At 33.4% G+C, this 27,640-nt stretch overlaps 1 protein-coding gene across 1 annotated transcript in view; it reads left to right on the forward strand.

Annotated features, from left to right (window-relative positions):
• Positions 1-27,640, forward strand: part of MAP3K2 (mitogen-activated protein kinase kinase kinase 2) — a 75,414-nt gene that overhangs the window by 9,755 nt on the left and 38,019 nt on the right. The window contains exons 2-6 of the mRNA XM_051985693.1: positions 6,977-7,092; positions 8,127-8,167; positions 9,583-9,682; positions 17,014-17,127; positions 18,945-19,035. Of these exons, the coding sequence (XP_051841653.1) occupies positions 6,977-7,092; positions 8,127-8,167; positions 9,583-9,682; positions 17,014-17,127; positions 18,945-19,035 (462 nt within the window). The remainder of the gene's footprint in view (positions 1-6,976; positions 7,093-8,126; positions 8,168-9,582; positions 9,683-17,013; positions 17,128-18,944; positions 19,036-27,640) is intronic.

Raw genomic sequence — 27,640 nt, forward strand, 5'->3', positions numbered from 1 at the left:
TCTTATTATCTAAGTAGATCTTCGGCATTATAGGAATGATTTATCCTCTTAAATAATCACTTAACCAGAAAAGGGGGTTAAGAGAATAGTGAGAGTGAATGCATTTGTTTTCCTCACTTTCCCCTTCCTCCCTTCTTCCCTCCTTTCCTCAAAGGGATCAAGCCAAGGCTAAGGAGCAGCCACATCCAGTGGAGGTAGGGTAGACTTCACCTTCCTGGGCCAACTGATCTAAAATAAAAACATAAAATTATACAAATAACTAGTATATAGTTTTCAATCCTAAATTTCAAATTAACTTCCAAAAATCCTAATCAGAAATTTTCAGAAATTCAAAGGTGAAGACATTTTAAAACTTTTTTCACCTGCTTAAGGAAATTTTATATATAAGATTAGGCTGGCTTTTTCCTTTGATAGCAAAATGGTTTCAAGAAATTTGACAGCTTTACAACTTAGGGAAGGAATCCTAGAGCAGGAGCTAAGACCAACTCCCCTTTTTCTAGTTTTAAAAGTTGCTGTGAGCTTTTTCCCTATACATACATAGTAATTATCAGTTTTAGGTTTCAATATTACGACAATAATCCCAAGAAACTTAATTAACAATGTCACGATTTTTGTAAGTAATAGACAGATAGTCTTAAAATTCAGGTATAACATAATCTATCCTAAAAATGGATAGGAATCTTATGTAATTTACAGTCAAGATTCTAATTTTAACATACACATCAATTGGAAAAGTTATTTTAAAATCAACCAGTATGTTTGTGAGATGCCCTAAATTCTAATTGGATATTCCATTCAAACTAAATTACCTTCTTCCTCTTTTTTTTGTGAACCAGGAAATTTTAAAGCATACTCATACAATTTTTACAAATTGCACAATATACAAACATGTGATCTCTTTAAATAAGTTACCAGAAACTTTGTCTTAATATCCAGTTTATTTTTTTGGCTTAAAGTCAAATACAGATTTAAATTTCTAGTAGCAATACTTCAATATTAAGGCACAAACATTTCTAAAATCTTATTCCCAAATGCACCAATTGAAAGTAATTCTAATCATATACAATTTAAATTTAAACAAACCAAAATTTAGGTTTCATTAGGACTCTTGGGCTCAGGAATGCAGAGACTCATCTAGAGAGAAATTGAGGCTGATTTCAGGGCATAGTGTGGAAGTTTTGGGGAGCCTGCCATTCTTTGGCAAGCTGGTTTGGACATATTGTCTCAAGCATGATCCTTAGCCATTCCCCAGTCCCTTCAAAGGAGAGAAGCTTAGAAGCTGTTTATAATTCTTGAAAGCTTAACTTTTAAGAAAAATTCAACTTAGTTTGAGAGTCACAAAGAGAAATATTTTTCACATACTTGAGAGAGGTTGGACAGAAACTGAAAGCCTGCTTTTTATAAAAAGGCATTTTATAAATGCTTTATAGATCTTTTCATTTGTGATTCATCTGAGAGAAAGGCTTAAAATAGAAGACAAAACACATATACACAAAAACTGCTTTTAAATTCTTTTTCTTTCTGTCTGATACAGAATTCTTCTTTTCCTGTTTTACCTCCTTTTAGAGAAATGTTTCCTGGAGAAAAGTATGATCTCTTCTGGGGCCCTATCTCTATACCCTTCTCTTCTAGACTTTCTGTAATCCTTTGCAATCCTTTCTGCACTTATATGTAGAAATTCTCCACACTCCCATCACATGATCTCAGATTGCCCTAATATTTTATTCAATCCCAGTTTTAGCCTTTCCCCAGTGGGCTATTTTGTGGAATTTCGGGGAGGGGATCCTAATCCCTCCAGGCACCTTTGTCTTAGAAGTTTTTCCTCCCATTCTGAGACTCTTCCTCCAAAGGCCCTTAATGGGCTGGTCTAGTCTAGGATAGGGTCCCTGGACCATCAAGAACTATAATTGCCAGAAATTTTCATACTTTGTTTGAAATATCAGCTTGCATGGTCCCTGGCCGGCCCTGATTTTTTCATTCACTCTACTAGGCTAATATCAGTGTCTTAGGTTCCATTTGCAGTCTTGGGGGAGCTGAGAAGAGAGCTCAGTATTGCTAAAAAAGGTTGGTGAGAATGCTTCTTCCTCTACTCACCTCTCAAGCAGCCACCCAGGAGTCTCTGGGGATCTGGATGATTCCTCCTCCCCCCCCCCCCCCCCAGTTGTTATTTAAAAAAACTGCAGTTTAGCAGGTTGGGGAGTAAGCCTGGGAGGAGCTACTGCTGCCCACTGCTTTCCCAGTTGCAGCTGGTCCAGGAATAGTGAGTGTTACAACCAATGCTCTTTTAGAGTGAGAGAAGAATCCTTTATTCAGCGAGTCTCATGAGAAATAGGTGTGCTCATTGCTGAGACATACCCAATACTGAAGTGGGAACAAGCTTTATACCGTTAATTCAGTTCCTTACCCCTCCCTTCAAGGTTTGGATTAGTCAGATTTACAGTCAAGAGTTAGTTAAAATTGTAATGCAGGTAACAATTAGATATGATTTACAATCATTTACAGTTGGTCAGATTTACAGTCTTCTTTATTCAGTGATTCTGTGTCAAAAGGCTTGTGCTCTGTCATTGACCCTAGCCAGTTTGGGTCAGGTTAAGCCTGGGTCCCTTTGTCAGGAACTTTGTTGTTTAGCCAGTTCCTTGACTTACATGATGATTAGTTTGAGATAATCTTAAATGAGATACATCATTGCTCCCTTCATTCCATTTTGACAATATCTGTGGAAACCTAACTTCTCATATTCCTCACTTTAGTAAACTCTTAAATGATTGATGATGATTACGTTACCAAATTTCTGTTAATTCAGCTTTATATCCTGCTAGCTTTTTTTGGAAGCCACACAGTAGTCTTGATTCACTGAGTATATAGTTGGCTAAAATCCTTAGGTCACAGTGTTTTCCCCATCTTGTATTTGATTTAAAAAAAAAAAAAAAAAAAAAAAAACCTCAGTACAGACCATTTTGGCAGCCACAGTACACTTGATTACTGATTTTGCAGTCTGCCAAATCCTTAGATCTTTTTTCTTTAATTTTTTTTTTTAACCTAGGTACAGGACTTTTCATTTGTCCCTATTAAATTTCATTTTCAGTCTATATTCTATTTGCCTATAGAGACTTTTTAAGACACTAATGTGGTCATTCCAAGTTACTAGCTATCCCTCCCAACTTTCTGTTATCTGCAGATGTCACAGATGACATAAGGAAACAGCGAATAAAAGACTGGACAGAGTAAGAGTTTGATAACAATTCTTTGGGTACAGTCACTCAGTCAACACAGATTCACCTAATTACAGTGTCATCCAGTCTAAGTTTTTTTACCTTATTCTTTTTTGTGATGATGTGAGGACAGTAATGCTGTCATAATATAAAGAGTTTGGTTTGCTTTTTTTATGATACATGCTCATTTTTATTGATCACTACCCACAAACCAATTTTTAATGGTTTAAATGACCCATTCTGGACTTTTTCCCAGGACTAGTGACAACTATACTAGAACCTATCTTTAAAAATATTTTTGAAAAATGAGACATTTGCTTTGCTGAGGTCTACTGTTGGCCATAATTTTTCAAAGATAATTGATAGTAATTTTACAACATACTTGTAAATTGTTTCACTTAGCTCAAATGTAATTTGCCTTGACCAGGGAACTGCACTTTTAAAAACTATATTGTGTATTATTATTATTGTTATTACCACCTCTTCATTTATCTTGGGTTTCAGTTTCCTGTGGGGTTGCAAAATTATGATTTTTTTTTTTATCAGTAAATGTTTAATTTGTACACCTATTTTATATGCCCAGGGTTATGTAAAAATTTGTCAGGTACAAAGGGATCATGAAGGGAAAAAGCTTAAGACCACCTGGTTTAGAGTGGTGTTTCTCATTTATTCAACAGTTGGAAGAATGTGGCTATCAAGAATATTAAAGCTTTCAGATCCCATGTTAGTAGAAATGGACTTCTGACAGCTACCTGTCATGTAATGACAAGATCCCATTAAATAATATTGTATCAGGTAGAAGCCCAAACATGCTAGATTGCTGATATTACTGCCTCAGAGTGTTTTCTATAAGCCACAGATCCGAATATTACCCAAGAAGCCTTTATACTGGAAGGAGGGGGAAATGGTAGAGGAGTTAGAATGGTAGAGAATTCAAGATAGGGAATGCTTCCTCTGGTCTGGTTCTTCATGAGAATTTTGCATGGGGACACAGAATCATTCATTGGAGAAAATATTACCAGATTCACATATTCCATTAACTTAACAAACGTGTAAGCAGTGCTTTCTTGGGAAGACCCAGAATTATAGGACCATTTCAACTAAGCCATACTGAAATGCCAATGTTTTGGTATATATTAAAAAAGTTTGTAACTACTACATCTGACTAGGAAGCAGGCAGCCTTTTCACAATCTATTGCTACTTTTACTCAGTGTTTTTTTATAAATCATGTTGTTGCTTTTCCTTATTTATGTTTGCAGAACCAAACAGTTCTAACAGAAACATTTTCAAAAGGACAAGGAAAAAACTATTATTTTCAGAAGCCCTTTAAATGATGGGCATAACCTCAGGATACAATCAATTAAACTTATACAGAATACCCAATTCTACAGAAAAGAATCTGAAAGGTTCTTTAAAATATCCTTTAAACTTTTAGAAATAGCCCTACCAAATTATACATCAGTCAATTAATTTCAAATGGGACCTGTCTCTTGAAATCCTTTGCCAAAGCCAAGCTTCTGCAGAAAGAGACTAAAACACACTTAGTGGGGGAAGAAGGGAAGGGGAAATTCCATGTGGCGACCTTCCCCCCACTCTACCTCCAAAGAGGTAGCGGGGAGGGAAGAGGAGCTAAACTTCACCCCCAGGCTAACTAGGCACTCTGTTGCTGAAGTAGTAGAGAGCAGTGGGGGTGAATTTAATCTTCATCTTTGAAGACAAAAGATCCCTACCCCACTTAACCTTTAAAGTAGCAGAAAGTAGTGTGGTGAGAGTGAGGATTTCACATGGCAGCCCTCTCCAGTAGACTTTTCCTAAGCCCCAACTTTGGCCAGAGTTGAAGCCTTTAGAAAAGTCAGACCTTTCTTTACCTAGAGGCATGGGACCCCTTTCAGGTAAGTTAACAGAACTTCATTCCAACAAGTTCTTAAGATCTTACATTCAAGGATAACTAAATCTAGCCTGCATAAGCAACAGTAAAATTATTTCCCACAATTTAAAACTGCCCAAAAAAATACTCAGAAGAAATCTGGCATGCAAAGGCAACAGTAAAATTATTTCCCACTATTTTAAAACCATCCCAAAATTCTGAATCAGATGTTTCTCCAGCCAGAGTTCAAAGCAATTAGCATAAACTCTTTTTGTCTCCAGAGGCTTTATCTAGGCTAGCTCAATCCAAGCCACATCTGAATTTAAATTATCCGAATACCAGTTTTTAAAAGTTTAAAATCACAAGCAAATTTTATACTACTTCCCATATTTCTTAATTTAGCAGAGCTCTGAACCAAATAAGTGACAAACAAGTCACATAGAACACACGGATATGACTGCACAGTCAAAAACATTAACTCACAGTTTTTAGCCAGATGGTGTCTTTAAAAAAAGACCCAGATTTATACTCAGGAATGCCCAGAGTTGTGCAAACTGGCACACAGAACCAGATGTTTCTTAGATACCAGGTAGTGCCAACTGCAACCCTACTCTCAGAATTTATGCCTATCAGCATTTCATTGTAATGAATATCCAGATGCTAGCATAGACAGAACAGAACAGGTCTTAAAACACCCAGGATTACTCACCCGTGGCTGAAATGGAGTGTCCACCGTCAGACTTCAGGTACAGTTGTGGCTGGAAACTGCTCTTCTCTGGAAGCTCTGAGGAAAAAATCCAGAGGGCTGGCCTCTCAAAGTAAAGAACCCAGATCCCCAGCCTCCCTGAAACCCAGGGTGGAGACCCAAAGGTAGACTCTAATCTCTAATCCTACTTATTTTCTAACATCTCGCTGGGGCCTCCAAAATATAATGCCAGAGAAACTGAGGCAAGATATAAATTAGAGAGTATTTAATAATTTATTTAAAAGGGAGAGGTTTACTGGGACCAAATGGATCCATGGTTTGGTCCCAGGGCTGAAATGAGACTATTGTCTCCAAGAATCCAGCAAACAATGAATTCTCAATGACCTATATACACATGGCTCAGACTTGGGTTAGACTGAGACAGGGGTGGAGTCAGGGTGCTAAGAGCAGGAACGGGATTCTGAAAGGATGGGGGTGAGCTACCAGAGAGGGAAAGAAACTCCAGAGATGGGGAGAGGCATCTTGGATAAGAGGTATCTGACATTCTGATAGCTTGGGTTGGGGAGAGACATTCTGATATTCTAAAACATAAGATATTTTATCCTTATCAAATATTCTGATAAAGAAGGAGAGGCGGTTTTGCAGGATTGAGCAGACAATTATAAACTGAAGCAGAACAATTAGAGAAATTGAGTCAGGACTGGGTCAGGATAATTAGAGAAACTGAGTCAGGACAATAAAAGAGAACTGTGGCATAACACTGGCTCATGAATTTCTATGTATTAAAAGTATCCCTTTTTGATAGAAACTAACTTAGGCAGTGTGTGACACATAATAGGCATTTAATTAAGTGCTTGTTGATTGATTTCTTGATAGTGCTACTTTGTTGACTTCATTACATCTGTCTCTTTTGAAGTTAAACTCTTCATTGCTACATTTCAGTTTTATTTTTTAAAATTGCCTATAAAAATAGTTTCATACTTGAACCCCAAGAATGATACTTATTACAAAACTTGTGTGATTATATTTTGAGTTTGTTATTAATTAATTGTGATTTTATTGGTCATTAGGCCATTATTCATTAACAGCCCATTCATTGACATTGTGTATTTTTTTAAATCTTTATTTCATTTTTTTATCTTAGTTTTTGTTGAAATGATATTTTCTGTATATGATATTTTTAAAAACAGATGATCAGCAAGCCTTGAATTCAATAATGCAAGACCTGGCTGTCCTTCATAAGGCTAGTCGACCATTATCCCTACAGGAAACCAGAAAACCAAAATCTTCATCACCCAAAAAACAGGTGTCTGTTTTCATCATATCTTATAATATAATAAAATAAGATTGTTTTGTAAATTGCTAATTTGATTTAATTTAAATTGTAAATTGTAAATTTCATTTTTTTGGTTTTGTTTATTTTGGTTATTTTGGAGTTTTGAGGGGAGAAAGGGGGCTTATTGTTTTAGTGTGTTTAGTTTTTGGTTTTGTTTTGTTTGTTCTTTGGAGAACAGATCTTTTACCTTGCCCAACTGTAAAGTATAGCAATCACTCTCAGGCCTGATGTCAATATTAATCAGCAACAAAGTTTTAACCTGCTCTGTTTTTCCTGATGTGGGCTGGTTTGCCCCTCCTTACGCAGCTTGGTGGCCATGATACCAGACTTGAACACAGATACATGATCAACTATTAGCCCTACTGCCTCAGAACCTCTAAACTCAAACAGTACTATATCCTAAGCTTTCGAATTCTAGGTCTTTATCACCACATTTAGTCCTTTCAGTAGTTTTAAAGAAGACACACACACACACAAATATATAAAATGATGTCCAAATGTTTAATTCTAGTCTACTTAAGTTAGACTCGAGTCTACTTAAGTTAGACTCAAATCTAACTGATTTAAATCAAAACTTATCTGTTGATAATGTTTAGGAATTTTCACAGAAAGCAATGTAGAAAATTGATGTTTTGTTTTTAATTTAATATCTTGAGTTTCATTTAATATGAAAATTTTTATTAAACCAAAATATACTTTCAGGGCAGTATTTTTTACTAATTAATTTTTTGAATCATTTAAATAAAGAATTATTTTGCTTCAGCTAACTTATTTCTGGAAATTTATGCCTTACGAATTTGAATGATTTAATTGTTTGGTATCTAATACAAAAAGAAAGAAGATAATATAAACTATTTTAGTGTTCTAAAATTAATAATGGATTATTTTATAGGTGTTCATTTTTATCTAAGGAAAAATTGGAATTATAATCAGAAGTCATAGCTGATTTCTATTTGTCTTTTAATGGTTTTCATTTATGTGTACGATTTGTCTTTTCATTATAGAATGATGTTCGAGTCAAATTTGAGCATCGGGGTGAAAAAAGGTAAAGTAGAAAAAAGATAAACTATTTTAATGGTTTTTAAAATTTTATTATTTATTAATTTAAACACATCTTTTAGGTGCCCCATTGAATCCATTAATAATTTTTTTGTAGTTATTGCTTAGTTGTTATCAATTATGTCTGATTCTTTGGGTTTTCTTAGCAAAGATACTAGAGTGGCATACAGTTAAGATTTTAATGTAGACTTATGGCTAAAAAGATTAATATTCTTTAATAATTTGTAATAAAGTGTAGAATAGGTATTCAAAACCCAATCTTTTGAAATGTAAGCTGCAAAAGACAAAATGGTCATTTATTAATTTATCTTTAGTTTGATTTAATATTTCTATTTTGAAACAGTCAAAAAATTTTAGGTAGACAGCTTAAAAACAATTATGTTTGCTTGTTTAATTCCTCTTCTGTTGTTCTAAATAAAAATAAAGAACACTTAGTATCTTATCTTTATATGGGCCTTTCCAGGATTGTATTTGAAGACCATTAATCATTCATTACTTGAAATAGTTAAATACTAAATAGGTATTAAACAAGTGCACATCCAAATAGCTTATAAACTGAGAATTGCTTTCCATTAGATCAGAACTAAATTCTCAAAATCTGTTTGATCCTAAAGGATCTTTAAAGTGAATTATTAAAACAATGTGTATATGAAACTCAGCTGTTTTGTTTTTTAAAGAAAAGAAGGCAGATAACTTTTACTAATATTTTTCTTTGGGTCATAAATAAATCTGACATTTCAAAGGTAAGGAAAATTTCAATATCAATAGGATATTAAATAGTATTTTGAAATTGAGAAGGAAATCAGTTTTATTACTCTGCTAATTAAAGTAAGACATACAGTGTTAATTTTCTAGAACAGATATGTAAAATGATGATCTAGAATTTATCGTTCAAATGTGTTTCACATGTTAAATAATTCAAGAGATAGTGAAAAATGTTAGTTCAGTCCAGTTGATTTAAATAATTTTTTTTTTTTTTTAAACAAACAATTGACCAATTGACACAATAAAGTCTATTAAAAACATTCCGGAGCCTTTTTTTTTTTTTTTTTTTTTAGTAAATTATACTCATAAAATTGATTTGAATTGCATTTTTTGTATACATAAAAATTTTTGCTAAAAATCACCATAACTTTTGCTCAGTTGAAAATTCTGTCATTACATTTCAATGGTTATTTATTTTTACATTATTTTAATACCCACCTATCAATTTAGCCTAAGTTACCTAGGGCATTAAAAATCCTGTGGCCACAAATCCACACAGCTAAGATGTATCAGAGACAATTTTAAGGGTAACTCTGTGCAACACTTGCTCTCAAGTAACCAGTATACAACTATTATTGGAAAAGTAAATTTCTAGATATTAGTCTTGTAAAATCTTATCATTTTGTATCTTTACAGAATTCTTCAATTTCCCAGACCACTTAGATTAGAAGAGCTGAGTTCTAAAGCCAAAATTGCTTTTGGACAGTCTATGGATCTACATTATACTAATAATGAGGTAACATAAAGAACTTGTGTTTTCAATATTTAATACATGTTAGGCCAGGGGTCCTCAAACTATGGCCGGGCCAGATGCAGCAGCTGAGGATGATTATCCCCCTTACCCAGGGCTATGAAGTTTCTTTATTTAAAGGCCCGCAAAACAAAGTTTTTGTTTTTACTATAGTCCGGCCCTCCAACAGTCTGAGGGACAGTGAACAGACCCCCTATTTAAAAAGTTTGAGGATCCCTGTTAGGCATTTAATAAATGTTGAATAAATAATTGAATAATTTTATACTCTCTTAATTTGGATGAGAGTTTCAGGCAGGACTGTTTTGCTTCTCAGTATTCAAAGAATGTATGTGTATGCTAGAGGAATAAGTAAACAAAATTAAATTTTGTACATTTTCTCTACTTATATTTTAGTTTCTTTATATGTTTCTGATTTCTGGAAAGATTGACAAAGCCTGCAGTGAAAATTATGTAATAATAAACCTTACAGGAAGATAATGAATTTTATATATTTTTCAGAAAATTTCCCTTATTTTCCTGTCACATATCTCCAACCTTTCCATGTGAAGTTCTTGTTCAGCTTCAATAATAATAACAATATACTTATTAGTCAATGGAATTTATGTAGGTAGATATATCTGTCTCTATATCTCACAACTGAAATTTTCAAATTCTATTCTTAGTATTGGTCAAGATGTTATTTGATTATGTCCAGTTTCTTAATTTGGGCTAAAGATAATCAGAAGAGGAAGTCAATCAGTAAACATTTTAAGTACCTACTATTTGGCAGGCATTGTGCTAAGCACTGGAAGTCAAGGGACAATCTCTGTTCTTAGAGAGCTCCCAGTCAAATAGCGGAGAAAACACTCAAACAACTTTGTGTAAACAAGATATGTAAGAATAAGTAGGAAATGATCAACAGAGGCAAGCCATTAGAATTAAAAGGGATTATAAAAGACTTCCTATAGATGTGAGGATTTTAAATGGACTTTTGATTGAGACTTAAAGGAAGCCAAGAAACAGAGATGAGGAAGGTAAGTAGGGAAATGTGCAAAGAACAGCAAAGAAACTAGTGTCACTGGACTGCAGAGTACATTGGGGACTAGAAAGTTGTAAGACTAGAAAGGTAAAAAGTGGAGTGGGATAGATTATAAAAGATTTAGAATACCAAATAAAAAATTATATTTGGTCTTGAAAGCGACGAGTTGTCCCTGGATTTTCTTGAGTAAGGGAATGACATAGTAGCCCTATACTTAGGAGTGATGAGAGATTTGTGGCAGGGAGACCAACCATCAGGTTATTTTATTAGTTCAGGCATAAGGTAATGAAGGTGGTATAGTAACATGTAAGATATTACTAAGGTAAAAATCTACTACACTTGACAGCAGATTGGATATGGAGAATAAGAGAGTAAAGAGTTGAGAATCACACCTACATTAGGAGGATGGTGACTGGGAGGTTGTTGTAATAGAAAAATAATAGTAATACAGTAATTATTAATAATAGAATAGTAAGAGGAAAGAGTTTAGGGAAGGAAATGCAATATTATGAGTTGTTTTGGACATGTTGAGTTTAAGGTGTCATCCCATTTAAGATGTCCATTGGTTATTAGGAAGTCCTAGAACATGGATACTTAATCAACAACTGATTTCTTCTTTCCCCATATGATTCTTTTCATTATCTTTCTCCAAATTTTCTATTGGGGATTTTTTTCTTAGTACTATAATATTGCTCTCATTCTTTTACTATTTCGTGGCTACAGTACTGCATGAAGGATGTATGCCTGATGTCTCTCACTCTTGTTACAGGACCAGACAAGCTCTTTGTCCAGGGTTAAGATGTCTTTTGCGCCACTTCTGATTACATAAGTCATCTTTGGCAATATATTTTACCTCAAACCATGCATCTTTTAGTATGTTGTCTTCATTGGTCTAATTCTTCTGAAATTGTCATTTTCATGTTTAACAGTCATATACTATTATTGGAATAATATTGTTCTAAAAGGTGGCCTTTTGCAGGGGTCCTCAAACTTTTTAAATAGGGGGCCAGTTCACTGTCCCTCAGACTGTTGGAGGGCCATACTATAGTAAAAACAAAAACTTTGTTTTGTGGCCCTTTAAATAAAGAAACTTCATAGCCCTGGGTGAGGGGGATAATCGTCCTCAGCTGCCACATTTGGCCCGTGGGCCGTAGTTTGAGGACCCCTGGCCTTTTGTATTAAGAAATAATCAGGGATCCTTGAAACAGCTCTGCATCTTCCCAGTGTCCAAAATCAAGATAGATATCTATTTGTAGATTTTTCTCTCTCTCCCATCCACCGCTGCACTCTATTTCTCTATCTTTCTCTCCATCTCTGTCTTTCCCTGTAACTCAAGTGCATTTTTTTTCAATAAATATTCTGGAATTTTGCATTCTTTATAGCTCTCAAATCACTTATATGACTATCATGATGTGTTGTAGAAGACCTTCTTCAAAAATAAACTTGTTCCCTTTTCATATTTTAATTAAGGATATACCTGATTACCTGTATAGGCCAATATCAAAGATTTTATAAATATAAGAAGGTAGACATAAGAATTGCTAGTTGTTAGTGTTGTCTTACTTGCCTCGCTTGAGGTAATATCTGTGATTTTTTTTTTCTATTCTATGAGAATATATCCTTTTGATATACATTTAAAATTAATCTTTAAGTTATTGCCTCTAGCATAGATTTCCTCTATGTATTTCATTAGATTTAGCTACTGTAATTATATATTCAACATGATCTAAGAATCTAAAAGTTTTATATTTTACAATAAATAAAACCTCCTAGGAAACATCCTATATTAAGCTATATGTACCAGAAAGCAATTATATTATATATATATCTGATGTAAAAAATATGAGTCAAGATTTCCATCACATTAAGCTAAATCTTACTCTTGTAGGATAAATGGATAATTAGGAGACAGACTTCCTACAACATAATATCCTTATTGGTGTGACATTTTAAAGATTATGAATCACTTTTCTTACAGCAGCTATGGAAAGTACAAATATTTTCACAACCATTTTATAAATAATAAACTAAGACTGAGAAGTAAGGTAACCTGACCAAGGCCTCACAGCTTAGAAGTATCTGAGGCCAGGATTCAAACCCAGGTTTCTGAGTTCAACTTAAGCACTTATTTTTACTATACTATGATACCTCTCATAGAACTCACATTTATACCACTTAAAATTCATGTTTTGAATAAAATTGAGCATAAACTTTTAAATGTTTCTTTTTGAATCTTTGCTATTATCTGTAAATGTAATAATTCAATTACAGAAGGAAATGAGATTTGCATGAATTATAATTTCTTCCTTTTATTTATAAGTGCTTACAGTCTATCCATCTAATAATCCCTTACGTTCTTACTAGAGATTGATATCAAGTTCACCAATCTGGTTTTTAGAGTCTATCTCAAGACTCTCTCACCCCCATAAAAATCAGGACATTTTTCTGCCTATTGTCTGTGATTTATCAGATCATTGACAATATCTTTGAAATTATATTAGAAAATTCTTTTAGTTAGTACATTGGGAATTAACTTACTTGGATCTGTATATACAGATTCATTTAAAGTGGCAAGTGCTTTCTTTTTTGTTACAATTTTCCCAGTTTCTCCTTGATGAAAAAAATGGAAGTAATAATTGTATAATTGATTGGCTTTGTCTTTTTCCATTATCTTTTATCATGTCTTTTTTCACACCAAAGACCTGTTCTTTTTTTATTCTTGCCTCTATCCTAGCTTTTTATTTTCTTTGGGGAGTGATAGCATTTTTCATCATAATTCCTTCAGAGTTGTCTTGGATCATTGTATTGCTAAGGATAACTAAGTCATTTATAACTGATCATCTTAAACTATTCCTTTTACTTTGTATTTCGCCTCAGCTCATGTCTTTCTGAAAGCTCATCATTTTTATAGCACATCATTTCTTTCAACATATTCCGTGATAATTATATACCACAATTTAATAAACTGTTTCCCAATTGGACACCTCCTCAATTTCCAATTCTTTGCTCCCAGAAAAGAGCTGTCATAAAAACTTTTGTACATATAGGTCCTTTTTCTTTTTTTTCTTTTATCTCTTTTGGGATACAAGCCTAATAGTGGCATTGCTAGGTCAAAAGGTATGCATGGTTTTATAACCCTTTGGGCATAGTTCTAAATTACTCTATAGAACAGTTGAATCAGTTCACCACTCTACCAATAATGTGCTAATGTCTCATTTTTCCTACATTCGCTCCACCATTTGTCATTTTCCTTTTCTGTCCTATCAGCCAATTTAATAAATATGAGATAGTACTTCAGAATTGCTCATTTTCATTTTTCCAATCAATAGTGAGGTAAAGCATTTTTTCACATGACTATAGATGGCTTTGATCACTTTATCTGAAGACTTCATATCTTTTGATCATTTGTCAATTGGAAAATGACTCTTAATTTATAAATTTGACTATTCTCTATGTTTGATAAATGATAACCTTTTATTTTCTAGTCATTTCTCATAAGTCTTGATTTTTTTTCTGAGCTTTAGCTTTCTTGATACTATTATTTTAGAGTTCTTCCATAAAATAGATTAAAACAGTATACGTACAGAGGCTGATAAGTAATTTAGTTCCAGCAGATGTTTGTTAGTATCACATTGCTCCCTGATCAATAAGTAAGCAAGCTAAGGTCACATATGTTCCATTTTTAGTTTCATAGGACCAGAGCTGTAAGAATATTTAGACTTTATCCAGCCCCAGCTTTCATTTTACAATTGAGTAAACTAAGGTCTAAAGTAGCTAAGTGATTTGCCCAGAATCACAAAAGTAGGTAGTGGCAAAGCTAGAATTCATACCAAGATCCTCTGATTAAATCCAGTGAACTTGGACCACCTAATGCCTCATTTCTCCTAGCCACTAGTGTCTTCCTCAGTAAATACCTTGTTTTTGTTGTTGTTGTTGTTTTGCTGAGGCAATTGGGATTAAGTGATTTGCCCAGGGTCACACAGCTAGGAAATTTTGTATCTGAGTTCAGATTTGAACTCCAGTCCTCCTGACTTCAAGGCTGATGCTCTAATCCACTGCGCCACCTAACTGCCCCAATACCTTGTATTTAACCTTATATTTAATTTTTTTATTTACTCAGTATGTGTTTAATACACACACACACACACATACACATATTTTTCATAATAGATTATAAACTCTTCAAGAGGATTGATCCACTGGTTTTTATGTCTCTTTGTGTCTTCACTGTTTCTTTGTGTGCTTGGCCATAGTAGTCACTTAAGTGTTCATTTAATGATTGTCACCAAAACAGATCATTAATCAGGAGGCAAGTTGGGTAAAAGTATGTCTAATTCTTGAAAAATCATCATTCTTATTTGAAAAGTATTTTAACCACATGCTCTAAAGTCATAGATTAATTGAATTCTCATGGTTGAAAGACTGAATTTTTGTGGATGTGATTCTTTTGTTAATAAAACCTAGTTACTTTATTTGAAGCTGGCTACTTTATTTAAAATTAAGTAAACCCTAAATAATTGACTTTAAAATAAACTTTAAAACTCTTGAACTGAAACAGCCAATAATCTCATGTTGTCATTCAACATTATTTTGAAATAGTATAGACTAATAGATGTTCATGACAGTTACAAGGCACAGTAACATTGAGAAATGTCTTCTGAACCGATAAATTTTTAATCACTAAAGCATAAATCAAATTCATTAGTTTTACCATTAAATGTATTTTTTACAATATTTTAAAATTATAAGTTCATGCAAATATATTGGGAAAATATCAGCATTTTAAAAAATTTAATGTCTTTTTAGTAGACAGCTTTATTGAAACTTTTTCATGGACAATAAAACAGAAAACTTTTTTTTTTTTTTTTTTTTTTTTGGACAGTTCTCATTTTTAGTGTGTAAAGAAGGGAAAAGTTTCTACCCTTCAGACTGAATTCCATACTTAGCTTCCGTTCCAAAAAGTTTGTGTTTTTGATTAGTCACTCCTTTACTAATATAACAGAGAATCTGTTTTCATGGATGAGATTGAAATGTTCTCAACAAACAGGAAAGAAAAATATTCTATGATTTATTTAAAATAATTTCAACAAGGTGGGGATTGTTCTCTATTCTTTGTCTAAATTCTAGGAGAACTTAGAAACAGGAAGTATTTAAACAAAACAAAAACAAAAAACCCTACCACATCAGAAGTATGACCATTTATCCAAACCACTATTCTAGGAACCTCTCCCAGAGGTGTCAGGTATTTAAGTTATTAGCAAACTAAAGTCAATTAGTATTTCAGTACTATAGGTTAGTTTTGTTTGGTAGTGGTTTCTTTTTTCCCCACTAAAAGCAAGAGTGTCTTAGAGAAGTAAATAAACCTTTGTAAATTTTTTGGGAAAAGACGATAATTCATATTTCTAGGAGGCTACATGATATAATGAAAAATTAACTTGGAATAAAAGACCTATTTTCAAATCTGACCCGGCTTGCCACCTGTGCAACTTTAAATAAAGTCATTTAACTCCTTGGTCCTCAGTTTACTCATTGGTAAAATAAAAGGATTAGACCAGATGACCTCTAATATCTCTTTCAGCTCTAAATCTGTTGTTCTGTGATTCTTGGGGGGAGGGGGGGGGAGGCGGAGAAACACTTTTCTTATAAAAGTGCTCAAAATATTAATCATTTCTTTGGATTATTTTTTCTATGTTTAAAATGTCACTAAACCATTAGTATTGACAACTAGAAGAAACAAGAGAACTAATGTCTGCATAAAATATTACTCCAATTTGGAAGGAAAATCATGAAAATATTCCATTTATAAAGGTCATATTCATTCTGTTTATAATTAAACAGTTATAGTCTTTCTTCGACAAAAATTGTAAAAATAGTTATTAAAATGTAATATGATAATATTAAAAAAACATTCCCAGATAAGTTGTTTTTAACTGTGTTCTGCCATAATTGGAAATAAGCCAGATTATGATAATAGCTTTTAGGCAGTTGTGTAGAAATATCAGAAATATCTGGATTTTTCACTTTTTAAAATTTTCCTAAATATCTATACTGTATTGGCAAAATTCTCTTTAATAGGATTTTTTCACTTCGTGTGTTTGTACTCCTAGTGCCTAGCACTTAAACTTGATGTTTAATAAATTTCTTGTTGATTGATTGAAGGCATAAGAAAATTTGAAATGTGAATTAAGTACGTCAGTGTAACAATCAGATGGATTAACCTGCCAGTGATGCAGGTTCTGCATGATGCCAGAAGCATTTTATTCTTAATTGAAATATCTTCTATTTAAAACTTGTCTAGCTGGTGATTCCATTAACTACACAGGATGATTTGGACAAAGCTGTAGAACTATTAGATCGCAGCATTCACATGAAAAGTCTCAAGATATTACTTGTAACACATGGTCATATACAGGTATGTATTTATGTCCTTTATTCATTTTAGGACTTAACAGTCAGTTTCAATAGTTTTACCCATGCCATATAGTTAAGAAAAGTAGTAAACAATTAGTGGTCACATCTGTAATATAATTGAATGTAAATTTATTGTAAATGGAACTTTTATGGTTATATATTTATATATTCTTAAAGAATGCAACAGAAGTTAAATATAAGAATAATATATTTTAGGTATGAGTCTTTTTTTAATGACATTTAAGAAACAGGTAACATGAAGTAAGATTTAAAAGATCTTATGAAGCATGTGTAGAGGCTAAAGGATGTATGAGTACATTGAAGAATATGACAAGTAGAAAGATTTCTGGATTTGGACTCAGAATATTAGAGTTTAAGTTCCTAACTGCTATTTTGCTACCTCTGTAAACTTATACAAATAACTTCTCTGAGACCCAATTCCTACCTTTGAGATGGGACTGATACTACTTGAACTAGTGAACTTTACTGGTTTATTGTGTCAGTAAAATGAAAGAAGGTATATAAAGTACTTTGTAAATTTTAAAATGCTGTATTAATGTAAGCTATATAAATGGTAACATTTTTCTTAAATAATTGAAGAATCAATCAGTGGTGGTACTTCTACATCCACTCTTTAGATTTATAGACGTTAGGGATTTCTGTGATCAGAAAGTTCATTACCTGGTAAAAATGGCTAAGTGATGATTATTCTCCTGTTAACTGGAGGGAGACCAGACCATTATCTAGTAGTAAATAGAAAATATGCTTTAGTCAGCAAATATTTGCAAGCGCCTACTATGTATCAGGTACTGTGCTAATTAAATACAAAATAAAAAAAAATCTCTGCTATTAGAGGAGCCTCCTAGTCTCATGAGGGAGACATTAGGTAAGCAACTGTGTACAAATCAGCTATTGACCAGGTAAATCAGAAATAATCAAGAGGGAAGACACTAAAATTAAAGGGTATCTGGAAAGGCTTCTTGTAAAAGAAAAATTCTTAACCTCCTATATGGTGCTGCATAACTGAATGTGTGGGGGGGGAGTCATGAAATTATGATTTATTTTCAGTAAATGTTTGATTTGCATACCTATTTTATATACCTATATACCTGGATCACATAAAAATTTCTTAGGGGAAAGAGTTCATGAGTGGAAGCACCTCCACATGAGATTTAAGTGGAGTTTGAAGGAAGCCAAGAAGCAGAGATACATAGAGAGAGCATTTCAAGTATTGGAGACAACCAGTGAAAATGCCTAGAATAGAGAAGTGGAGTTTCTTGTGCAAAGAAACTGCAAAGTGTGACCACTGTCATTAGATTACAGAGTACATGAGGTTCTGTAAAGTGTATGAAGACTGGGGGAGGAAACATAAAGGGCTTTAAGAGCCAAACAGGGTTTTATATATGATTCTAGAGGTGATGGGAATAAATAGAAGAAAAACAGAAAGACTTCATAGAGAATTTCTATTAACAGAGTTGATGCTATTAAAAAAAAAAAAAAAAACCTTTTTTGTGATCCTCAAAAGACAGCTTTCATATAGCTTATTTTCACAAGATTAATATAATAGTCATGTATAACATTTTATTGTGTAATTTCAGTGACAGCAAATGGAATAAAGCTATTGTACTTTGTGAGCGTGCATTGATAAGAAAGCAAGTGATTTACCATGAATGGATTGCCATTAGTAGAGCAAAAAGTAAAAATAAAACAAAAAAAAAGTGTTATACTTGGAGAGAAGCAAATTTCAAAGAGAAAAAAAATCTTGTTGAAGGAATAATATGGGAAATTTTCATTTATTTTTCTTTTTTCAATTATTAGGCTGCCAACTTGGAGCCTTTACCATCTCTGGAAGATTTGGATAATACAGTATTTAGAGTAACAGAGATTAAAAAACGGCTTCCTGTGATAGGTAAGACTTCCATTTACTGAATACAGAAATGGAGTTTCTGGGGCCTTTTTCTAGACTTTTCCAGGTAGGTATCATCTAAAACCATTTTTGCTAAATAAGAATCTGCTTATTGTTTCTGTGACCTTTCTTAGTCATCCTTTTCCTGTGTGTTCAAGAATGTATTTCATATTAATATTAACAAAAAAACCTGAATCCTTTGTAATTTTAATGATCAACCAATAACCAACTTAAAGAAAACTTTAAGAAAATACATCTCCCTCCCTTCTTTGTAACTGTAGATGTGGGATGTTGCATAAATTGTCAGACTCTGTTGACATATTGGTTAGTGTTTTGCAACGCCTTTTTTTCCCCCTTCCTTTTTTATTTTTTGTTATAAGGCTTAATCTCCAGAGGAAGGGTTGAAGAAGGAATATGATATATACAGAAAAATGAAGGTATAGTTTTTGTGGTAGTTGTTCAGTCGTGTCCAAGCCTTCATGACCCCATTTAGAGTCTTCTTGGCAAAGATTATGGAGTGTTGTGCCATTTTTTTCTACAGATCATTTTTGCAGATGTGAGGAATTGAGGAAAACAGGGTTAAAATGCTTAATTGGGGTCACACAGCTACTTAGTGTCCAAATCCAGTTTTAAACTCAGAAAGATGAGTCTTTTTGACTTTAGACCCAACACACTATCCTCTATGCTGCCTAGCTGCCCAAGGTAACCTATTTATCTACCCATCTATCTGTCTGTCTTTCAAGCATTTCAAGATTATTAATCACCAGTATTACTATTTAATTTTTTCTAATGATGTTTCTTCATATTTGACAAAATCTCAAAAGTAATCAGATAGGTTTTACTTCTCCAAAAAAAATTCAGTAACAGTAATTTCAAGATATTAAAATTAACAAATGACTTAATTTTGCATTTTTTAAACTACCTATTTTCTTTTTAATTTCTGTTAAGGACAAAACTAAAATTAAAATTGATAACTATTTCCTCATAATTATTTATTTCTACTTTATTAGAATTTGCTGCTCTTGCATCCTGTTTGTATTAATCCATGCCAACTAAATTTCAATAGAAAGAAATATGATTCCTACCTACTGTTAAAGTAACTAAATCTTATAAATGGGTAGTAGATAGTTGTATGCATGGATATGTAAAATGAAATAGAAATTTTTCAAGGGTCTGTTGCTAAGTAATAATGATGATGATAATAGTTTTTGTTTATATAGCATTAGGATGAGGCAACTAAGACAGTACTAACAACTACAAATTCATATGCTTATTTTCTTATAAAATTATGCCATAGGCTATAAGAGTAACTATTACTTCATAATTGTTAGGCAGTTCTTTGACTTTTATATCTGTATTCCATGACAAGTATATACAGCCTTTATTATTTCTGCTGGTTAAGGACAGATAACTACTTCATAGTAGCATTTTGTGAGTATATCAGCTGAATTTTTTGTTTGTGTATAAAGAGTTTAAAAATATAAAATGCAAAAGGAAGAGAAAAAAAATCATTGATGATCACTTTTATGCAAATTATTTTCATCTAATGTTGAGTCATTAAAATCACAAGATACATAGTATATAATAGATAGTGTTCAAGTTTTGCCTTATTTTATTCCCAGGGAAAATAAGTTCTTTCTAGTTAAAAAAGTGGCGTCATGAAGAATCAGACATGACTAAACAACAACAAAAAAAATAAAAATAAAGTAAAAACTATCTAGTTCTAACCTATATCTTTCCAGCCTCATTTTCTTTTTTTTTTATATAGCTTTTTTTTTTTCAAGATATATGCATGGTTAATTTTTCAGCATTGACAATTGCAAATCTCTTGTTCAGTTTTCTCCCTCCTTCCCCCCACTGCCTCCCCCAGATTGACATGTAGACCAATACATGTTAAATATGTTAAAGTATATGTTAAATACAATATATGTATACATGTCCATACAGTTATTTTGCTGCACAAAAAGAATCGGACTTTGAAATAGTGTACATTTAACCTGTGAAGGAAATAAAAAATGTAGGCGGACAAAATTAAAGGGATTGGGAATTCTATGTAGAGGTTCACACTCATTTCTCAGAGTTCTTTCGCTGGATGTAGCTGGTTCAATTCATTACTGTTCTATTGGAACTGATTTGGTTCATCTCATTGTTGAAGAGGGCCATGTCCATCAGAATTGATCATCATATAGTATTGTTGAAGTATATAATGATCTCCTGGTCCTGCTCATTTCACTCAGCATCAGTTCATGTAAGTCTCTCCAGGCCTTTCTGAAATCATCCTGCTGGTCATTTCTTACCGAACAATAATATTCCATAGCATTCATTTACCACAGTTTATTCAGCTATTCTCTAATTGATGGGCATCCACTCGGTTTCCAGTTACTAGCCACTACAAAAAGGGCTGCCACAAACATTCTTGCACATACAGGTCCCTTTCCCTTCTTTAGTATTTCTTTGGGATATAAGCCCAGTAGTAACACTGCTGGATCAAAGGGTATGCAGTTTGATAACTTTTTGAGCATAGTTCCAAATCGCTCTCCAGAATGGCTGGATGTATTCACAATTCCACCAATAATGTATCAGCATCCTAGTTTTCTCATATCCCCTCCAACATCCACTGTCATTCTAGCCAATATGACAGGTGTGTAGTGGTAGTTCAGAGTTGTCTTAATTTGTATTTCTCTGATTAATAATGACTTGGAGCATCTTTTCATATGGCTAGAAATAGTTAAAATTTATTCATCTGAGAATTGTCTGTTCATCTCCTTTGACCATTTATCAATTGGAGGATGGCTTGATTTCTTATAAATTAGAGTCAATTCTCTATATATTTTGGAAATGAGGCCTTTCCAGCCTCATTTTCTACTGTTCTCTTTTACAAACTGTTTCAGGCAGACCACTTTTATATACATTCCCAGAACTTAATATTCTGTTTCCTTATGTCCTGTGCATTTACAAGTAATTCCCCAGTGCTAAAATGTACTTTCTTGCTGCTGCTTGGACTTCTTAGGTGTCTTCAAGATTAATTTCCCATGTTATCTCTTTCATTAAATTTTTACTGATATCCCAAGTCAATAATTTTCTCTCCCATCTCAATTTTCCTTTGATCACACACACACACACACACACACACACACACACACACACACACTCTCTCTCTCTCTCTCTCTCTCTCTCTTTCTCTCTTTCTCTTTCTCTCACTCATTCTCTTTCTCTCAATATCTCCCAGATCTCCTTGAGTTCAAGGACTATTTTGGTTTTGTTTTTCTGTATTCAGTGCCTTGAAACTTTATATGTTCAATTCATTTAAGCTTGACTTTATAGAAAAATCCTCAGAAGTAATTGTATCTTTTAAGGTTCAATATATTTCAACTTTGCAAATTCAGAAAAGATGTGATAAGGATTTATTAAATTGGTTCATCCGAAAGCTAAACTCAGAATAGACTGATTTATAAACCAGGTACCAATTTATTCTTTTTTTTTGGGGGGGGGGGGAGCATTGGGGATTAAGTGTTGCCCAAGGTCACAGCTAGAAAGTATTAAGTGTCTGAGGCCAGATTTGAACTCGGGTCCTCCTGGCCTCAGGGCCAGTGCTCTTTCCACAGTGCCATCTATTTGCCCCCAGTTTATTCATTTGTAATGAGAACTATGTTAAGATAAAGACTGATTTTGATCTCCGAATATAGGACTCGAGAAACCTAAAAAGGTAAAAAGAAATCTTGGGAACTATATTTCTTTTATAAAGATATATAAAGAACAGATGTATAATTTGTTCTAGAAACTAGAGGTGGAAAGGAAATTATACCAGAAAAAGGGTAAAGTGGGGGTATTACATTTCACAAAGAGGCAAAGGAAACCTGTTTTATCCGAGAGAAAGGAAGGGGATGAACATAGTATGTATCTTACTCTCATCAGAATTGGCTTAAAGAGAAAAATATTAAACATATTCGATTTACAGTGAAACTTCTCCCACCTCATTGAAAATTGGGAGGGGAAAAGTGAAAAGGGAAGGAGTAAGCTAAGCAGAAGGGAATATAGAAATTGTGAGGAAAAGGAGTAAGGTAGGGGGAGGAACTTTAAGGTGGGAGGAGGGATACTAAAAAGGGAAGGCTGTGAGAAGCAAGTAGTAGTGCTCACAAGTTCAATACTGGGGAGAGGGGTAAAGAGGAAGGAAAGGAGAAAAGCATAAGCAAGGGTTAACAAGATGGCAACTAATGCAGAATTAGTAATTTTAACCATAAATGTGAACGGGGTAAACTCTCCCATAAAGAGGAAGCAGTTAGCAGACTGGATTAAAAGCCAGAATCCTACAATATGTTGCTTACAGGAAACACTTGAAGCAGGGCAATACATGCAGAGTAAAGGTAAAAGGTTGGAGCAAACTCTTCTATGCTTTCAGGTGAAGTCAAAAAAACAGGGGTAGCCATCCTGATCTCAGATCAAGCTAAAGCAAAAATTGATCTAATTAAAAGAGATAAGGAAAGGCACTATATCTTGCTAAAGGGTAGCATAGATAATGAGGCAATATCAATACTAGACATATATGTATCAAGTAATATAGCATCTAAATTTCTAAAGGAGAAGTTAAGAGAGCTGCAAGAAGAAATAGACAGCAAAACCATACCAAAATATGTGGAATGGCTGCAAAAATAAGGGGAAGTTTTATATCTCTAGAGGCCTACTTGCATAAAATAGAGAAAAAGGAGGTCAATGAATTGGGCTTCCAACTAAAAATGCTAGAAAAGGAACAAATTAAAAAACCCCAGTCAAATATAAACTTGAAATTCTAAAAATAAAAGGAGAGATTAATTAATAAAATTGAAAGTAAAAAAAAAAAAAACTTTTGAATTAATAAAACTAAGAGTTGGTTCTATGAAAAAAACAACAAAATAGATAAACCCTTAGTAAATCTGATTTAAAAAAGGAAAGAGGAAAATCAAATTGTTAGTCTTAAAAATGAAAAGGGAGAACTTGCCAGTAACAAAGAGGAAATTAGAGCAATAATTAGGAATTACTTTGCCCAACTTTATGCAAGTGAATTTGATAACTTAAATGAAATGGAAGAATACCTTCAAAAATATAGCTTGCCCAGATTAACAGAGGAAGAAGTAACTTGGTTTAAAAATCTATTAATCAACTCCCTAAGAAAAAATCCCCAAGACCAGATGGATTTACATGTGAATTCTACCAAACATTTAAAGAACAATTAACTCCAATGCTATATTGTTGGAATCCTTACAAAGTGATAAGTCACTTGCGTAATTTAGCATGGTACTTAGCAAATTCTCTAACTCACTAATGTATTTAAGTACTCATTGGAGTTCACAAGTATGGGAGATTCACAAAGTTAACTTTGTAACTTTGAATTCACACCTCCCTTAATTCCTCCCTCAAAGGAGAAGTCAACCTTTAAGAGACCATATATAAGAAGCTGACAGAGGCTCAGTCAGTTAGTTAGTTGGAACATTGCCAGGAGTCAGAGAGGAGCACTCTGGGAGATACAGAAGCCCACAAGCCCACTCTCAGAGGTGGAGTCAGATTCATTCCATTTTCCACCTTTGTGCTGGCTGAAGGCTGAAGGACAAACCTTTGGATTTGGAGACATTCGGAGGGAGCTCTTGAAACCAAGCAGAGAAATAGGCCACCAAGAAAACTTAACTGGGCTATTTTGGAGGAAGCAATAAAAGATCTGAATTTTAAACATCTGGCTGCATTTGGAGTGATTACTCAGAACTGAAACTAAGGCTGCCTCCAGGAAACCTCCCCAAGAAACTTGCTCCCAGAGAACCATTATATTTTAAAGAAGAACACCACACTATATAAACTATTTGAAAAAATAGGGATTGAAGGAGTACTACCAAATTCCTTTTCTGACACAGATGAGATACTGATATCTAAACCAGGTAGGTTGAAAACAGAGAAAGAAAATTATAGACCAGTCTCCCTAATGACTATTGATGCTAAAATCTTAAATAAAATATTAGCAAAAAGATTACAGAAAATCATTCCCAGGATAATATACTATGACCAAGTAGGATTTATACCAGGAATGCAGGGCTGGTTCAATATTAGGAAAACTATTAGCATAATTGATTCTATCAGTAACCAAATTAATAAAAACCATGTGATCATCTCAATAGATGCAGAAAAAGCATTTGATAAAATCCAACATCCATTCCTAATAAAAACATTTGAGAGCATAGGAATAAATGGATTTTTCCTTAAAATAGGAGCATATATTTAAAACTATCAGTAAGCATCATATGTAATGGGGATAAACTGGAACCATTCCCAGTAAGATCAAGAGTTAAGCAAGGTTGCCCACTATCACCATTATTATCAATATTGTATTAGAAACGCTAGCCTCTGCAATAAGAGTTGAGAAAGAGATTAAAGGAATTAGAGCAGGTAATGAGGAAAACAAATTATCATTCTTTGCAGATGATATGATGGTATGCTTAGAGAATCCCAGAGATTCTAGTAAAAAACTAATAGAAATAATTCATAACTTTAGCAAAGTTGCAGGATACAAAATAAATCCACATAAATCCTCAACATTTTTATACATCACTAACAAAATCCAACAGCAAGAGATACAAAGAGAAATTCCATTCAAAATAACTGTTGACAGCATAAAATATTTGGGAATCTATCTACCAAAGGAAAGTCAGGAATTATATGAGCAAAATTACAAAAAACTTTCCACACAAATAAAGTCAGACTTAAATAATTGGAAAAATATTAAGTGCTCTTGGAAAGGCCGAGTGAATATAATAAAGATGACAATACTCCCTAAACTAATCTATTTATTTAGTTCTATATCAGACTCCCAAGAAACTATTTTAATGATCTAGAAAAAATAACAAAATTCATATGGAAGAACAAAAGGTCAAGAATTTCAAGAGAATTAATGAAAAAAAAATCAAATGAAGGTGGCCTAGTTGTACCTGATCTAAATGTATTATTAAGCAGCGGTCACCAAAACTATTTGGTATTGGCTAAGAAACAGATTAGTTGATCAGTGGAATAGGTTAGGACAAAATAGTCAATAACTATAGCAATCTAATCTTTGACAAACCCAAAGATCCCAACTTTTGGGATAAGAATTTACTATTTGACAAAAACTGGGAAAACTGGAAATTAGTATGGCAGAAATTAGGCATGGACTCACACTTAATACCATACACCAAGATAAGTTCAAAATGGGTCCATGGCTTAGGCATAAAGAATAAGATTATAAATAAATTAGAGGAACATAGGATAGTTTACCTCTCAGACTTGTGGAGGAGGAAGGAATTTGTGACCAAAGATGAACTGGAGGTCATTCTTGAACACAAAATAGAAAAATTTGATTATATCAAGTTAAAAAGCCTTTGTACAAACAAAACTAATGCAAACAAGATTAGAAGAGAAGCAACAAACTGGGAAAACATTTTTACAGTTAAATGTTCTGATAAAGGCCTCACTTCCAAAATATAGAGAGAATTAACTCTAATCTATAAGAAATCAAGCCATTCTCCAGTTGATAAATGGCCAAAGGATATGAATAGACAATTTTCAGATGATGAAATTGAAACTATTTCCACTCATGTGAAAGAGTGTTCCAAATCACTATTGATCAGAGAAATGCAAATTAAGACAACTCTGAGATACCACTACACACCTGTCAGATTGGCTAAGATGACAGGAAAAAATAATGATGAACGTTGGAGAGGATGTGGGAACACTGGGGCATTGATGCATTGTTGGTGGAGTTGTGAACGAATCCAACCATTCTGGAGAGCAATCTGGAATTATGCCCAAAAAGTTATCAAACTGTGCATACCCTTTGATCTAGCAGTGTTACTACTGTGCTTATATCCCAAAGAAATACTAAAGAAGGGAGAAAAGGACTGTATGTTCAAGAATGTTTGCGGCAGCCTTTTTTGTAGTGGCTAGAAACTGGAAAAGGAATGGATGCCCATCAATTGGAGAATGCTTTGATAAATTGTGGTATATGAATGTTATGGAATATTATTGTTCTGTAAGAAATGACCAGCAGGGTGAATACAGAGAGGCTTGGAGAGACTTACTTGAGCTGATGCTGAGTGAAATGAGCAGAACCAGGAGATTATACACTTCAACAACAGTACTGTGTGAGGATGTATTCTAGTGGGAGTGGATATTTTTGACAAAGAGATCTAATTCAGTTCCAATTGATCAATGATGGACAGAATCAGTTACAACAAGAGAAGGAACACTGGGAAATGAATGTGTACTGCTTGGATTTTTGTTTTTCTTCCCAAGTTATTTTTACCTTCTGAATCCAACTCTTCTTATGCAATAAGAGAATTGTATGGTTCTGCACACATATATTGTATCTAGAATACATTATAACATTTAACATGTATAAGACTGCTTGCCATCTAGGGGAGGGGATGAAGCGAGGGAAGGGAAAAGTTGGAACAGAAGTGAGTGCAAGATATAATGTTGTAAAAAAAATTACCCATGCATATGTTCTGTCAATAAAAAGTTATATTAAAAAAAAAAAAAGATAAAAGCTGATTCTGGTCTTTTTCTTAGCTGGGTGTTTCAAGAAGTGATATTATAGATCAGTCTTTTGTTTTTG

This window comes from Antechinus flavipes, chromosome 3 (genome assembly GCF_016432865.1).
Source record: "Antechinus flavipes isolate AdamAnt ecotype Samford, QLD, Australia chromosome 3, AdamAnt_v2, whole genome shotgun sequence".
NCBI lineage: Eukaryota > Metazoa > Chordata > Mammalia > Dasyuromorphia > Dasyuridae > Antechinus > Antechinus flavipes.